Genomic DNA, 16,212 nt, shown 5'->3' with positions numbered 1-16,212 from the left:
TTATACCTGGCAAAGTGTCTCCTCCCATATTACCCCCAATCCTTTGTAAGTCAGGGCATAATTATTTATTCAGAAAACAATATTGTATTATTTCCGTCAGATATGATGTAGGTTCTTATGAAAGCCTTGCTGTATGTGAGGTGTATTAAACTAGTAATGAGAAGTAGATTCTACAGCGTTGAATATCCCTTTATGTAAGCAGCATTGATCAAAGACACTTTGTTGAATACGTGTACATGTGTTCCAGCCCTGTAATCACATGCTAATGTCCGTAGTTCCCATCGTGTTCACAGGCTCACTCCACTCATTCTTTCATTCTTAGGGTAATGAGAGCGAGGAACAGAAAGAGAGAGAGGGGGGAGGGATGCAGAGACAGAGAGACAGAGAGAGACAGAGAGAGAGAGACAGAGAGAGACAGAGAGAGAGACAGAGAGAGACAGAGAGAGAGACAGAGAGAGATAGAGAGAGAGAGAGACAGAGAGAGACAGAGAGAAAGAGAGAAAGAGAGATGGGAAAAGAGAGGGAGAGAGAGAGAGAGACAGAGAGAGAGACAGAGAAAGAGAGAAAGAGAGAAAGAGAGATGGGAAAAGAGAGGGAGAGAGACAGAGAGACAGAGAGACAGAGAGAGAGAGAGAGAGACAGAGAGAGCCAGAGAGAAAGAGAGAAAGAGAGATGGGAAAAGGGAGAGAGAGAGAGAGAGACAGAGAGACAGAGAGACAGAGAGAGACAGAGAGAGACAGAGAGAGACAGAGAGAGAGAGAGAGACAGAGAGAGACAGAGAGAAAGAGAGAAAGAGAGATGGGAAAAGAGAGGGAGAGAGAGAGAGAGACAGAGAGAGACAGAGAGAGAGAGAGACAGAGAGAGAGAGAAAGAGAGAAGGGAAAAGAGACAGAGAGAAATACCTTGGTATTTAGGCCAAAGCCTACACCATAATGAAAGTTTTTCACAGTGCACTCATAAGTGTCACTAAGTGTCACTAAGCAGCCGTCTCGACAGGTGCCCCCGGCTTTGGCGGTGGTGACACCAGTGCCTGTGCCTCTCTGACTCGCCGCCCGGCTGCTGTGCCCTGAGCCCCCAGCCTCGGATATTAAAATGCATTATTCCACCACCGCTTAATTTATGAGTCTGTGTAAATTGTTTCCCTCTGCGGCTTTTTAATATCTGCCTCTCACAGCTGGTTTGGACATATATGCGCCGCGTCACGCCGCCTGCCATGCAGAACAGAAGAAACAGATTGCGTTCCTCAGTGACAGTGACATTTATATTCTGTGGCTGCTGATTGGGATGCAGAACGACATACTGGAAGGGTCTCAAGATAGAGCCTAGCAGCACGCCGGGTCCCCAGCCTCCGATGATTAGACAGTTTAGAAGGTTTAGAACGTTCACAGACGGCCAATAGCTGACCTCAGGGGGGCCAGGAGGCGCATGAGGTCCCCGGAGCCTGCTGGAACTGACTCACTGACTCCTGAGTAAAAGCATGGTGATTACGTGTCTTTATTCCCGGGCTGGCGGCCATTCTTCCTCTTTCTCTCTCCTCTCTCTCCGTCTGGGATATACTGTAGCTACAGCTCCTTCAAGGTGCTGGTTCTGGCAGGAAAACTGAGCATCCAAAAGAGTCCAAACCCGCACACTCGGAAAATAGGACAAATTCGATTGACTTAGAAATAAAATGAAGTGGAGTGAATTCCCTTGTGAAATGTGTGACTATATAAAGATGTCATTGATATGCCAGAACATCTCTCTCACCATACCCTCTCTCTCATGTTCCCCCTGAATCAGACATCCATCTGTGATTAGAACAATTTGATCTGGGCTGATGAAGTTGTTTAGCGGGGAACAAGCCGCTGCTTCAGAACAGCTGAGGGTGCCACCACAGACAATTGACTGTGAAAAGCAAATGGCTACTCTATCCACTTTTTGCTAATTGCACTAAGGAGAAGAGACGGATTTAATGTGACACTATTGTAATCAGTTCACAACTGCCCAGCTACCTGGACTGAATAGACCTTGGGTCTGATTATGTGGATGGAGAAGCTGGTTTTGGACGTTTTTGTTGGTGAAGACACCTCAGAGACTGCATTAGCATTTAGGTTGCTTGCCTCCAGTAATTGTGTTGTTGTGGTTTTTCTAAATGGCTCTTCTTTTTTGAGGCTTTAAAGCCCTTTGAGATGATTTATGTACTGCAGTGAATAGCACTATAAAAATGCAATAAATTATTATTATTATTATTTTGATGTTGAGCTTTTAGACAGCTGTTTTATCACCACTTCATTGCTGTTCATCTGAAGTGATACTTCACTAGCCTTTTCTAGACCATTCACCGTTCACTACCCATAACCCAGAGTATCTACGGTACTGTTGGATAGTTTACCTGAGGTCACCTCCCTGCTCCACCAGACTGGATCCATCCATCAAGCCATCTAGTCCCTCAGCTCCCCCAGAAAGGAGCACTGACAACTGGCCCCCGGGGGCCACTCAGATCCTCTGAGCTCCAGGAACTCCAGGAGCCTCAGCAGTAGTATAACCACTATCCACAGGGGATCCAACAGCTGATGCCTCTCTCTGTCTCTGTCCTCAGTGTCACCGACCTTAGAGTCAATAATGAGGGAAGTACAGGAAGGAGCCTCCGTACTAACACTCACATCTCATTGTGTTTCATACAGGGGCCACGGGACTGGCTGACACTCACATCTCACACCACTCACTACATGGGCTTTATAATACTGTTCAGGAGCCAGGAGATAACTGGCTAAGACACACTGTGTATGTCACACAACTGTTGTGTCAAACAGCATTATCTACAGTACCAGTCAAAAGTTTGGACACACCTACTCATTCAAGGGTTGAGAGAATGCCAAGAGTTTGCAAAGCTGTCATCAAGGCAAAGGGTGGCTACTTTGAAGAACCTTAAATATAACATACATTTTGATTGGTTTAACACTTTTTTGGTTACTACATGGTTCCATATGTGTTATTTCATAGTTTTGATGTCTTCACTATTATTCTACAATGTAGAACATAGTACAAATAAATAAAAACCTATTAATGCATGGGTGTGTCCAAACTTTTGACTGGTACTGTATATCATCCCCCTGAAGGCTGTAGCATAATGTTATCACATACAATCACATACACATAATGTTATCACATACATGAGACACTGTGTCATTCTGTTCTGTTTCAAAGCAACATGTTGTGTACAGAGTGTATTTGCGATGGTTGTTGTCGTAAGTTCCGTAACACCTTTAGTGTCTCTGTTGACTCCCACTCCTCCTGACGTAGCATCCAGTCTTTTGTTTTTCATGTTTCCATTTCCATTTCGCCCACGGTGCCAGTAAATGTTTCTGGACAACAAAGCCTCCCGCCACGGGGAGATGCAGCTCATAAACACAGTGCTGATATGGGGACTGATTGGCTGGCTGACGCAATAAACATCATAGATGGGCATCAGTCAGCCAGCTGCAGGTATCGCTCATGCTAATGCTAGCCCCCGTGTCATCTCAAAGTCATGTTGAATGCACTGAGGCCTCGACAACACGTTAGAAGTAATACAATCTCTTCTCTTGTATTGTTGCTACGGCGTAATATATTCTGTTTTGTTTCTGTGAGAAGATATTCTAATCTGCATCATCTTGGATGATTATCATCATTTTAGGGTAAATCAAAGCACTTACAACCTCTTTCTGAATCTCTTTAGAATGAGCGGCTCCAGATAGTTGACTGCCCCCATGATTATGTAGAATTTCCTTCATCTCTTTGTGAGATAAAAGCCCCAGTGTGGGTTCAAACCTTCCAGTCCCCCATGCTGGAAGTGGGTTCCATTTGAAGTGAAACACCACAGAGAAAGAGAGAGTAACACCAAAGATACAGTGCCTTCGGAAAGTATTCAGACCCCTTGACTTTATCTACATTTTGCTACCTTACTGCCTTTTTTATTTTTTTATTTCACCTTTATGTAACCAGGTAGGCCAGTTGAGAACAAGTTCTCATTTACAACTGCGACCCGGCCAAGATAAAGCAAAGCAGTGCGACAAAAACAACAACACAGAGTTACACATGGGATAAACAAACGTACAGTCAATAACAGAATAGAAAAATCTATGTAGAGTATGTGCAAATGTAGTAAGGTTAGGGAGGTAAGGTAATAAATAGGCCATGGAGGAGAAATAATAAACATGTTGCATTAACACTGGAGTGATAGATCAAATCAAATCAAAGTGTATTTGTCACGTGCGCCGAATACAACAGGTGTAGACCATACAGTGAAATGCTTACTTACAGGCTCTAACCAATAGTTCAAAAAAGGTGTTAGGTGAACAATAGGTAAGTAAAGAAATAAAACAACAGTAAAAAGACAGGCTATATACAGTAGCGAGGCTATATACAGACACCGGTGAGTCAGGCTGATTGAGGTAGTATGTACATGTACATATGGTTAAAGTGACTATGCATATATGATGAACAGAGAGTAGCAGTAGCGTAAAAGAGGGGTTGGCGGGTGGTGGGTGGCGGGTGGCGGGTGGCGGGGCACAATGCAGATAGCCCGGGTAGCCAATGTGCGGGAGCACTGGTTGGTCTGCCCAATTGAGGTAGTATGTACATGAATGTATAGTTAAAGTGACTATGCATATATGATAAACAGAGAGTAGCAGCAGCGTAAAAAGAGGGGTTGGGGGGGCACACAATGCAAATAGTCCGGGTAGCCATTTGATTACCTGTTCAGGAGTCTTATGGCTTGGGGGTAAAAACTGTTGAGAAGCCTTTTTTGTCCTAGACTTGGCACTCCGGTACCGCTTGCCATGCAGTAGTAGAGAGAACAGTCTATGACTGGGGGGGCTGGGGTCTTTGACAATTTTTGCCTGGTGTAGAGGTCCTGGATGGCAGGCAGCTTAGCCACAGTGATGTACTGAGTCGTACTCACTACCCTCTGTAGTGCCTTGCGGTCAGAGGCTGATCAATTGCCGTACCAGGCAGTGATGCAACCAGTCAGGATGCTCTCGATGTTGCAGATGATGCAGATGATGATGTGCAAGTAGAGATACTGGGGTGCAATATGGTAATGAGGGTGTGCTATTTACAGATGTGCTGTGTACAGGTACAGTGATCAGTAAGCTGCTCTGACAGCTGATTCTTAAAGTTAGAGAGGGAGATATATGTCTCCAGCTTGAGTGATTTTTGCAGTTCATTCCAGTCATTGGTAGCAGAGAACTGGAAGGTGGCCAAAGGGGGTGTTGGCTTTGGGGATGACCAGTGATATATATCTGCTGGAGCGCATGCTACGGGTGGGTGTTTCTATGGTGACCAGTGAGCTGAGACCTAGCAGAGACTTGTAGATGACCTGGAGCCAGTGGGTTTGGCGACGAATATGTGGGCCAGCCAACGAGACCGTACAGGTCGCAGTGGTGGGTAGTATATGGGGCTTTGGAGACAAAACGGATGGCACTGTGATAAACTACATCCAATTTGCTGAGTAGAGTGTTGGAGGCTATTTTGTAAATCACATCGCCAAAGTCAAGGATCGGTAGGATAGTCAGTTTTATGAGGGTATGTTTGGCAGCATGAGTGAAGGAGGCTTTGTTGCAAAATAGGAAGACAATTCTAGATTTAATTTTGGATTGGAGATGCTTAATGTGAGTCTGGAAGGAGAGTTTACAGTCTAACCAGACACCTAGGTATTTGTAGTTGTCCACATATTCTAAGTCAGAACCGTCCAGAGCAGTGATGCTAGTCAGGCGGGCATGTGCGGGCAACAATCGGTTGAAGAGCATGCATTTAGTTTAAAAGCATTTGAAAGCAGTTGGAGGCCAGTGTTGTATGGCATTGAAGCTCGTTTGGAGGGTTGTTAACACAGTGTCCAAAGAAGGGCCAGATGTATACAGAATGGTGTCGTCTGCGTAGAGGTGGATCAGAGAATCACCAGCAGCAAGAGCGACATGAATGATGTATACAGAGAAAAGAGTCGGCCCGAGAATTAAACCCCCCATAGAGACTGTCAGAGGTCCGGACAACAAGCCCTCTGATTTGACACACTGAACTCTATCTGAGAAGTAGTTGGTGAACCAGGGGAGGCAGTCATTTGAGAAACCAAGGCTATTGAGTCAGCCTTATTCTAAAATGGATTAAATATATTTTATTTCTCAGCAATCTACACACAATACCCCATAATAAGAAAGTGAAAACAGGCTTTAGACATTTTTGCAAATGAATATTAAATGAAAAACAGAAATACCTTATTTACGTAAGAACTCAGACCCTTGCTATGACACTCGAAATTGAGCTCAGGTGCATCCTGTTTCCATTGATCATCATTGAGATGTTTTTACAACTTGATTGGAGTCCACGTGTGGTCAATTCTGTTGATTTGGCATGATTTGGAAAGGCACACACCTGTCTATATAAGGTCCCACAGTTGACAGTGCATGTCAGAGAAAAAATAAGCCATGAGGATGAAGCAATTGTCCGTAGAGCTCTGAGACAGGATTATGTCGAGGCACAGATCTGGGGAAGGGTAGCAAAAAACATTCTGCAGAATTGAAGGTCCCCAAGAACACAGTGGTCTCCATCATTCTTAAATGGACGAAGTTTGGAACCACCAAGTACTGAGTAAAGGGTCTGAATACTTGTGTAAATGTGATATTTCAGTTTATAATTTTTTATTGAATCAATTTTAGAATAAGGCTGTAACGTAACTAAATGTGGAAAAAGTCAAGGGGTCTGAATACCTTCCGAATGCACTGTGCAGATATAAGAGAGAGAGAGAAATGCCAAGAGTTGACCATAGAAAATAGTCCCCTCAGCCAGCTGGTTCTGAGGCTCAGTTCACTAACCCCTACCAACACAACAAAGCCTCATGACAGCACTCAGAACAATCTGGCTGACAAAGCAAAAATAAAAAGATATCACCTATTGGAAAGACACAAAAAAAATCTAAGTAAACTTCAATGGTATTTGGCTCTAAACAGACAGTATATGGTGGCAGACTATCTAACCACCGGGACTGATAGAAAACTGAGACAAACACTGACTATGTACAGACTCAGTGAGCACAGCCTGGCCGTAGAAACCGTCCGTCACAGACAAATCTGGCTACCCAGAGAGGACAGGTTGTGCTCACTCTGAGGTCCAGACAGAGCTGCATTTTCCTCTGCCAGAACTATACAGACTTATGGGCAATTTTCTTTCCCAAAATTGAAACAAATACAGAAATGTTGAAACCAAAACAAAAAAAGGAGAAAATCCAATGTCTATTGGGAGAAAAACCCTTTTTGTGCCATATTAGCTGCAAAATATGTAGCTTCCTGCCACACCGTAGGGACAGCCAGTGGAACAACCAATCAGAGCAGTAACATTGCTACTGGTGTCTTTCTCACTATTTAACTAATATCCTCATTCATTTCTTACTGTAGTTTCCTGTTAGTTGTTAATACTCATTAAGGCTTCTTTAGCTTTCATCTAGGAACATCTATATAGGCCTTATGAAGGACTTTCCTTACACCTTAAAAGTTATGTTTCAGTTTAACAAAGTAAGACCTTAAAGGACTTTAAGGTAATATACAGAACTTGGTCTTACTTCGTTATTGTAGCATAGCATAACATTCCCCCACTGCTGTGTGCTAGTGATGGAGTACACAGCACAGCACTCCAGGTGCCCATTGACTGTGCTATGCAGTAGAAGTATGATTGTGCCAGCAGCGCTCTTGCTACCCCAGCCAGCTGCGTCTGCCGGGCTGTGAGCCTGAGTCCATAGCTGACATGCACCGCTGCTTCTCTCCTTGACTCTCACCGACTGACTCCATCTGTATGGAGATGGGTGGTAATCACCATAATGTGTGTTCCATCTCTTGTATTTGATAATGGTGTCATTATACTTTTTCTCCCAGTTTTTCTCTCGCTCATTCAGACGACGGGAACAGGTGGACTATTAATTATGCGTTGAAATATGGATCGCTCCGCGCTCCACTTCCGTTCCCCCTCCCTTCACTGCACATTCCAACTCGGTCACTACACTCTCCTCTATTCCCACTCCTCTCTCATTTTCATCTCAGCTCTTCTTCCGCCTTCCCATTCCCTTCCTCTCATTTAACCTTCTCTTTTCACTCTCCCTCTTCCCCATTCCTTCTCTTTTTCCCTCATCCTGTCCCCTTCACCCTCTCATCATCTCTCTCTCCTCTCCCTCTCCCTCCCCCTATTCCCTCATCCTGCCCTTCTCCCCTCCCTCATCTATCTCTCATCTATCTCTCCTCTCCCTCCCCATATTCTCTCTCACTTTCACACATTTGTATCTCCCCTCTATCTTGTCTTCCCTATTCCTTTTCACCTTATCTCCCCATCTCTCCATCTCCTCATCTCTCCTCCCTCTCTTATTTTTACATTTACATTTTAGTCATTTAGCAGACGCTCTTATCCAGAGCGACTTACAATAGTGAATGCATAAATTTCATAATTATTATTATTATCTTTTTTTTTGTTTTGTACTGGCCCTCAGTGGGAATCGAACCCACAACCCTGGCGTTGCACACACCATGCTCTACCAACTGAGCCACAGGGGACCAGGGGACCTTATTTCCTTGTTCCATTTCCCCTACAGTTTGTCTCTTTTCTCCACTTGTTCCATGTCCCCTATGTCTCTTCTCTCCACTTGTTCCGTATCCCCTATGTCTCTTCTCTCCACTTGTTCCATATCCCCTACAGTATTTCTCTTTTCTCCACTTGTTCCATGTCCCCTATGTCTCTTCTCTCCACTTGTTCCATTTCCCCTACAGTATGTCTTTTTTCTCCACTTGTTCCATGTCCCCTATGTCTCTTCTCTCCACTTGTTCCGTATCCCCTATGTCTCTTCTCTCCACTTGTTCCATGTCCCCTATGTCTCTTCTCTCCACTTGTTCCATGTCCCCTATGTCTCTTCTCTCCACTTGTTCCATGTCCCCTATGTCTCTTCTCTCCACTTGTTCCATGTCCCATATGTCTCTTCTTTCCACTTGTTCCATGTCCCCTATGTCTCTTCTCTCCACTTGTTCCATATCTCCCCGATCTCTTCTCTCCATTATTTCTGCTCTCTCTATGCACCAATCTTACACACTCTTTTTCTTCTCTTCACTTCCTGGTCTCATCCCCCTCACTGGTCTCTATACTGACCAAATGTGTCTCTGCACTGTATATGAGGAATACTCTTAGAGCAGAATTCAACGTCAAGTTTGTGGGGTAATCAGAATCAAACATGCAAGCCTCCAACCATTACCTAATATATATGTGTGTGTTGCACCAAACACAAATTAATTGAAATGCTGATTCAAATATGTTTTATGTTGATTGGTCACATGCTGGTAACTACTTTAATTATGGCTGGATAAGTATTCATTCCCTCAGTGCAAGCTAACACACACACACACACACACACACACACACACACACACACACACAGCAAACACACACACAAACACACACACACACAGCAAACACACACACACACACACAGCACACACAGCACACACTAACATGTCCCGGAGGACTGGTACTGGAGCGATAAAGTCTGAGTCACATACAGTGCAGGCAAACACAGAGACGTCAGCTAGATGAAGCTGTAGAGTAAATTAATCAAGCCTGGCTGTTGTTTCCCTCTCAACGCTGACTATCCCTGAAGTTGCCAAGCACAATTTACAAACAAATGTAAAATTCACAAATGGCCTGGAGGAGAAGCAGAGATCTAGAAAGGGAAGAGGAGACAGGTAGGGAGAGGGAAGAGGAGACAGGTGGGGAGAGGGAAGAGGAGACAGGTGGGGAGAGGGAAGAGGAGACAGGTGGGGAGAGGGAAATGGAGGCTGGTGGGAGAGGGAAGAGGAGGCCGGTGGGGAGAGGGAAGAGGAGACAGGTGGGGAGAGGGAAGAGGAGACAGGTGGGGAGAGGGAAATGGAGGCTGGTGGGAAGAGGGAAGAGGAGGCCGGTGGGGAGAGGGAAGAGGAGGCTGGTGGGGAGAGGGAAGAGGAGACAGGTGGGGAGAGGGAAGAGGAGACAGGTGGGGAGAGGGAAATGGAGGCTGGTGGGAAGAGGGAAGAGGAGGCCGGTGGGGAGAGGGAAGAGGAGGCTGGTGGGAGAGGGAAGAGGAGGCCGGTGGGGAGAAGGTAGAGGAGGCCGGTGGGGAGAGGGAAGAGGAGGCCGGTGGGGAGAGGGAAGAGGAGGCTGGTGGGGAGAGGGAAGAGGAGGCTGGTGGGGAGAGGGAAGAGGAGGCTGGTGGGGAGAGGGAAGAGGAGGCTGGTGGGGAGAGGGTAGAGGAGGCTGGTGGGGAGAGGGAAGAGGAGGCTGGTGGGGAGAGGGAAGAGGAAGCCGATGGGGAGAGGGAAGAGGAGGCCGGTGGGGAGAGGGAAGAGGAGGCTGGTGTGGAGAAGGTAGAGGGAGGCCGGTGGGGAGAGGGAAGAGGAGGCCGGTGGGGAGAGGGAAGAGGAGGCTGGTGGGGAGAAGGTAGAGGAGGCCTGTGGGGAGAGGGAAGAGGAGGCCGGTGGGGAGAGGGAAGAGGAGGCTGGTGGGGAGAGGGAAGAGGAGGCTGGTGGGGAGAGGGTAGAGGAAGCCGGTGGGGAGAGGGAAGAGGAGGCCGGTGCGGAGAGGGAAGAGGAGGCTGGTGGGAGAGGGAAGGGGAGGCCGGTGGGGAGAGGGTAGAGGAGGCCGGTGGGGAGAGGGTAGAGGAGGCCGGTGGGGAGAGGGTAGAGGAGGCTGGTGGGAGAGGGAAGGGGAGGCTGGTGGGAGAGGGAAGAGGAGGCTGGTGGGAGAGGGAAGAGGAGGCTGGTGGGAGAGGGAAGAGGAGGCTGGTGGGAGAGGGAAGGGGAGGCTGGTGGGAGAGGGAAGAGGAGGCGGGTTGGAGAGGGAAGAGGAGGCTGGTGGGAGAGGGAAGAGGAGGCTGGTGGGGAGAGGGAAGAGGAGGCCGGTGGGGAGAGGGAAGAGGAGGCCGGTGGGGAGAGGGAAGAGGAGGCTGGTAGGGAGAGGGAAGAGGAGGCTGGTGGGAGAGGGAAGAGGAGGCTGGTGGGACTAAACTAGTCTTTGTTTGACTGACTGTACAACAGTGTTTTTGCTAATTGCTCTCCATTGTTACGAGAACGGACGCTGCCGAGTCATCGCAATGCATGATGGGAGGGTGTACGCTCTGCCTCCTCCTGCGCCTCGGAGCTTTGATCTTGGTCGTTACGGTAGCAGAGGCAGATGCGTGTTGATGAGTGTGTGTGAGGGTCTGTGTTGGAGATGGAGAATGTAATTTTGCATAGTAGTGTGTCTTCCATTGTAGTCTAACAATGTTCTAATCTATCCTATTCTACTCTAAATCATACAGCGTTATTAGAATTCCATGATTCTAACCACATCTGTGAGAGGAACAAACGGGCCATCGTTTGGGGGTTTCCCCTCTATGAATCAATCACGTTTTATTTGTTCAGGGTCTATCTTCTTAGAGCCTGAGAGAACTCTCATGACATTTAAGGTTATTGGCATGAAGGAAAGTACTTTTCTTTAAGCTGCATCTCTCCAGCTCTGTTTTGATAAAAGTCAAGGTAGAGAGAGAGGGAGGGAGGGAGACGAAATGCAGGTGCTTGTTTATCTTCCCTTGGGTCTTTCTCATCTCTCTTCTACTCATCCTCTCTTCAGTCTCTCCTCCTGCTACCTTCTTCTCTCTTCATCTTCTCCTCCTGCTACCTTCTCTCTTCAGTCTCTCCTCCTGCTACATTCGTCTCTCTTCATCTTCTCCTCCTGCTACCTTCTCTCTTCAGTGTCTCCTCCTGCTACCTTCTTCTCTCTTCATCTTCTCCTCCTGCTACCTTCTCTCTTCAGTCTCTCCTCCTGCTACATTCGTCTCTCTTCATCTTCTCCTCCTGCTACCTTCTCTCTTCAGTGTCTCCTCCTGCTACCTTCTTCTCTCTTCATCCTTTCCTCATCCTCTCCTCCTGCTAGCTACTTCTATTCCACCCGCAGAAAATATTGATCCGGTGGCTCTCTAAATGCAATTTAAGAGCAGAAGGAAATTAAATAGTGTCAAAGTTTTTTTTTTAAATATCCAAAAGAGGGTGGCGAAAAACACAGCAAACTATTAATCGTTTAATTGAATGAGCTAAATTACAAGCCAGAATCATCCCTCCATGTATTTCTTCTTTTCCCCCTCTCCCTCTCTTCTCTCCACTGGTGACTGGCGCTGAAAGGCTTTCCTTGTGTTGCTAGGCATTGCTAAGCAACAGTTTGAACCGATTCTCTGTCAGTTCTCCATGGTTTGCCGTCGATGCCCGGAGGCTGGCACTGGGAACGGGGCACCATCACCACCGCAGCAGGGCTGGGGCCGTCCGCCAGCCTGAGGCTCCTGCAGATAGGTCTAGAGCAGAGCAACGTCCCTGTGGCCCTGCAAAAGCGTCCTCGGCAGGCATAGGGATGTTACTGCCGAGCTAATGATGCCGGGGCCAACGATGGATCATATCCGGCCCGGGGCGCCAAACACAAGGGTTAGAGTGGGGTCACCCTCGCTGAAAGAGAAACATCACGCCTCACCATTCTTGGGAACCACATCACGAAGCCCCCACAGTAACATCTAATGTTGGAATCATACTTCTTCTGTCGGAGAATGAAAGAGTCACAGATTTGTATTGAGTGTTGTTGAATAGTTGTTTGAGTTTGACGATAACCTAATGACAAAATGTTGAGGAGAAAACGTTGAAGTTTGAGAGTATTAAAGGGTTTTCTTACACTAACTCCTGGTAATATTAAATGTTATTGGAAAACATTCCAAAGGAAGTCTCTTATGAATAACGTGTCACTCAAAACAGCATCGATACAAATTCTTTGTTGTGTTTTTGTTTTAATTCCCAGTGATTGACGCATTGTAATCACGCTAATAAAACAGTGTTTTGTCTCCTCTTTCTTCTCCTCTGTCCATTGTATTTCAATAGAGCCAAAAGTGAGCAGTCCATGTATGAATGAATGGCTGACTGAATGACTGAATGACTAACTGAATGACTGACTGACTGCATGACTGAATGACTGCACGACTGACTGACTGAATGACTGCATGACTGACTGCATGACTGACTGGCTGAAGGACTGACTGAATGACTGCATGAATGACTGACTAAGACTGACTGACTGACTGACTCACTGACTGACTGACTGACTGACTGACTGACTGACTGACTGACTGACTGACTGACTGACTGACTGACTGACTGAATGAATGAATGAATGAAGCTACTCTGCTTGGCAACCTGGCTGTCATCAGGAAGGGAAAATGCAGACACATGTATGTGTCCAAAATGTCACCCAATTCCCTTAACAGTGCACTACTTTGGACATGGATCCATATAGGGCTCTGATCAAAAGTAGTGCATTAGTGAGTAAGGTACCGTTTCAGACACATCTGTCACTCTCCCCGAGTCTCCCCTAAGGTCAAGACAAAATCAAACCAGGGATGACTCTTTTCCACCCCGCTCCTAACCAATCAGCAACATCATTACTGACCTGTCTCTACTCATTAAAACCACTCTTTATAATCATCCCATAGCCTCGGATCGTTTCCCCCCCACCCCCCAACTTATAATTTCAAACAACTTTTCAGGTCCCCACGTTCCCCCCATTAGGAATCTTATATGAGTAATGTCATGTAACTCCTCCGTTATATCACTGAATATCAATTGTGCCGCGGTGCTGCGGGGCCACTGACAAAATACAAGTGCTTCAGTAAATTTAACGAGAGCCCAGAACCCCAGCCACAACGTTGAATAATTCAGCCATCAAATGGTAAGAGCCTCTCTAGAGATACTTAGCAATTAAATGAGTCTATATTGTGCATTCACTGCCATCCATATGGATCCTATAAGAAATTGTCGGCTATTCGGGCTCCTATAATGTAGTGTTGTGATTGGAGCTGCCAGTGGTGGCTAGTGCAGTGAGCGACTGTGTTACCGTGTCTGGCGGGCGGATGATAGCGGTCAGTTGACGTGCTGTGTCAGCACATCAGATGTATTTTTAATGATCAAAGAGACCCAGGGAGAGGTAGCTGGTGCATAGGGACTGATCTGGGACCAGTATAACCTGCCGCCTGACTTTTACACGGACACACACACACCTCCACAAAGTAAAGCCATCCCACTGAGTGAACGAAACCCAGGTCCCGGTAATGATAGCATGTGTGAGCTTGCGATTGGCTGTCAGGATGATTGACGGCAGGGCTCCAGAGCTCATTATCTCCACCAGTGTTATTACAGCTCTATGATTGGACGTCCTTCTAGCCCCCAAGTAAACTGCCTGGCACAAGTAGACAAAGTTTTTATTTTCAACTGGCTTCTCCAAGCAGCAACCCTGAGCTGAGGACAACCTGATGTCTGAAGAGGTGCTCTAAAAAACCTCCTCCACCAACTTATTAACAATGAGCCATCATTCAAGATGCCTTTCCTAACTCAGTACACAATGCTGGCTTATACAAGCAAATACTGTTGAACAGTTCAACACAAACACATTTATGTGCAAGATAGATGAAGTAAACAAACAAAAACTGGGGGAACATATCGGGACTAGGTTGTTTTACAGCAAGGTTGAGGGACAGATCAGGACTAGGTTGATCTACAGGAAGGTTGGGGGGACAGATCAGGACTAGGTTGATCTACAGGAAGGTTGAGGGACAGATCAGGACTAGGTTGATCTACAGGAAGGTTGGGGGGACAGATCAGGACTAGGTTGATCTACAGGAAGGTTGGGGGACAGATCAGGACTAGGTTGATCTACAGGAAGGTTGAGGGACAGATCAGGACTAGGTTGATCTACAGGAAGGTTGGGGGGACAGATCAGGACTAGGTTGATCTACAGGAAGGTTGGGGGACAGATCAGGACTAGGTTGATCTACAGGAAGGTTGGGGGGACAGATCAGGACTAGGTTGATCTACAGGAAGGTTGGGGGGACAGATCAGGACTAGGTTGATCTACAGGAAGGTTGGGGGACAGATCAGGACTAGGTTGATCTACAGCAAGGTTGGGGGGACAGATCAGGACTAGGTTGATCTACAGGAAGGTTGGGGGACAGATCAGAACAAGGTTGATCTACAGGAAGGTTGAGGGACAGATCAGGACTATGTTGATCTACAGGAAGGTTGAGGGACAGATCAGGACTAGGTTGATCTACAGCAAGGTTGAGGGACAGATCAGGACTAAGTTGATCTACAGGAAGGTTGAGGGACAGATCAGGACTATGTTGATCTACAGGAAGGTTGAGGGACAGATCAGGACTAGGTTGATCTACAGGAAGGTTGGGGGACAGATCAGGACTAGGTTGATCTACAGGAAGGTTGAGGGACAGATCAGGACTAGGTTGATCTACAGGAAGGTTGGGGGGACAGATCAGGACTAGGTTGATCTACAGGAAGGTTGAGGGACAGATCAGGACTAGGTTGATCTACAGGAAGGTTGGGGGGACAGATCAGGACTAGGTTGATCTACAGGAAGGTTGGGGGGACAGATCAGGACTAGGTTGATCTACAGGAAGGTTGGGGGACAGATCCGGACGAGGTTGATATACAGGAAGTTTGGGGGACAGATCAGGACTATGTTGATCTACAGGAAGGTTGGGGGGACAGATCAGGTAGTCTGTTCAAGTTGTCCTTCAATAAATATTAGCCTGACTTTGTAAATTTCTCTAACTTTGCCACTCTCTCTCTCTCTCTCTCTCTTGCTTTCTCTCTTTCTCTCTTTCTGTTTCTCTCTCTGTCTGCATCTATCTCTCTCTCTCTGTCTCTCTCTACCTTCTTCTCTCTCTCCCTGCTTCCTCTAGTCTATCCGAGAGGTGACAGGCTATGTGCTGGTAGCTCTGAACCAGTTTGACTACCTGCCCCTGGAGAACCTTCGCATCGTGCGGGGCACCAAGCTTTACGAGGGACGCTACGCCCTGGCCATCTTCCTCAACTACCGCCGCGACGGCTTCTACGGCCTCAGACAGCTGGGCCTTCGCAACCTCACAGGTCAGGGGCCCAGTGCAGACTACTCTAAACTCACCTGTGTGACTCAGTCACACCATCTTTCCATTTCTCTCACTTCCTCCTTCTCTCTATTTCTCTAGCCTGCTTATTGTTCTGTCCTTCTCTCTATCTCTCTATCACTTTCTCCTTCTCTCGATCTCCCTAACCTGCTTATTGTTCTGTCCTTCTCTCCATCGGTCCATTACTCTCTCCTTCTCTTGATCTCTCCAACAGTTTCTCCATGGTCTGA

General features: G+C 46.8%; 1 protein-coding gene across 2 annotated transcripts in view; it reads left to right on the top strand.

The window, feature by feature from the left end:
- Positions 1-16,212, top strand: part of LOC106574937 (receptor tyrosine-protein kinase erbB-4) — a 687,167-nt gene that overhangs the window by 458,528 nt on the left and 212,427 nt on the right. For both annotated transcript variants that reach the window (XM_045698122.1, XM_045698121.1), the window contains exon 3: positions 15,779-15,965. In XM_045698122.1, the coding sequence (XP_045554078.1) occupies positions 15,779-15,965 (187 nt within the window). The remainder of the gene's footprint in view (positions 1-15,778; positions 15,966-16,212) is intronic.

The sequence above is a fragment of the Salmo salar genome, chromosome ssa16, assembly GCF_905237065.1.
Source record: "Salmo salar chromosome ssa16, Ssal_v3.1, whole genome shotgun sequence".
Classification (NCBI taxonomy): Eukaryota; Metazoa; Chordata; class Actinopteri; order Salmoniformes; family Salmonidae; genus Salmo; species Salmo salar.
The sequence above is the reverse complement of the archived record's forward strand: the minus strand, read 5'-3'. Positions and strand labels throughout refer to the sequence as shown.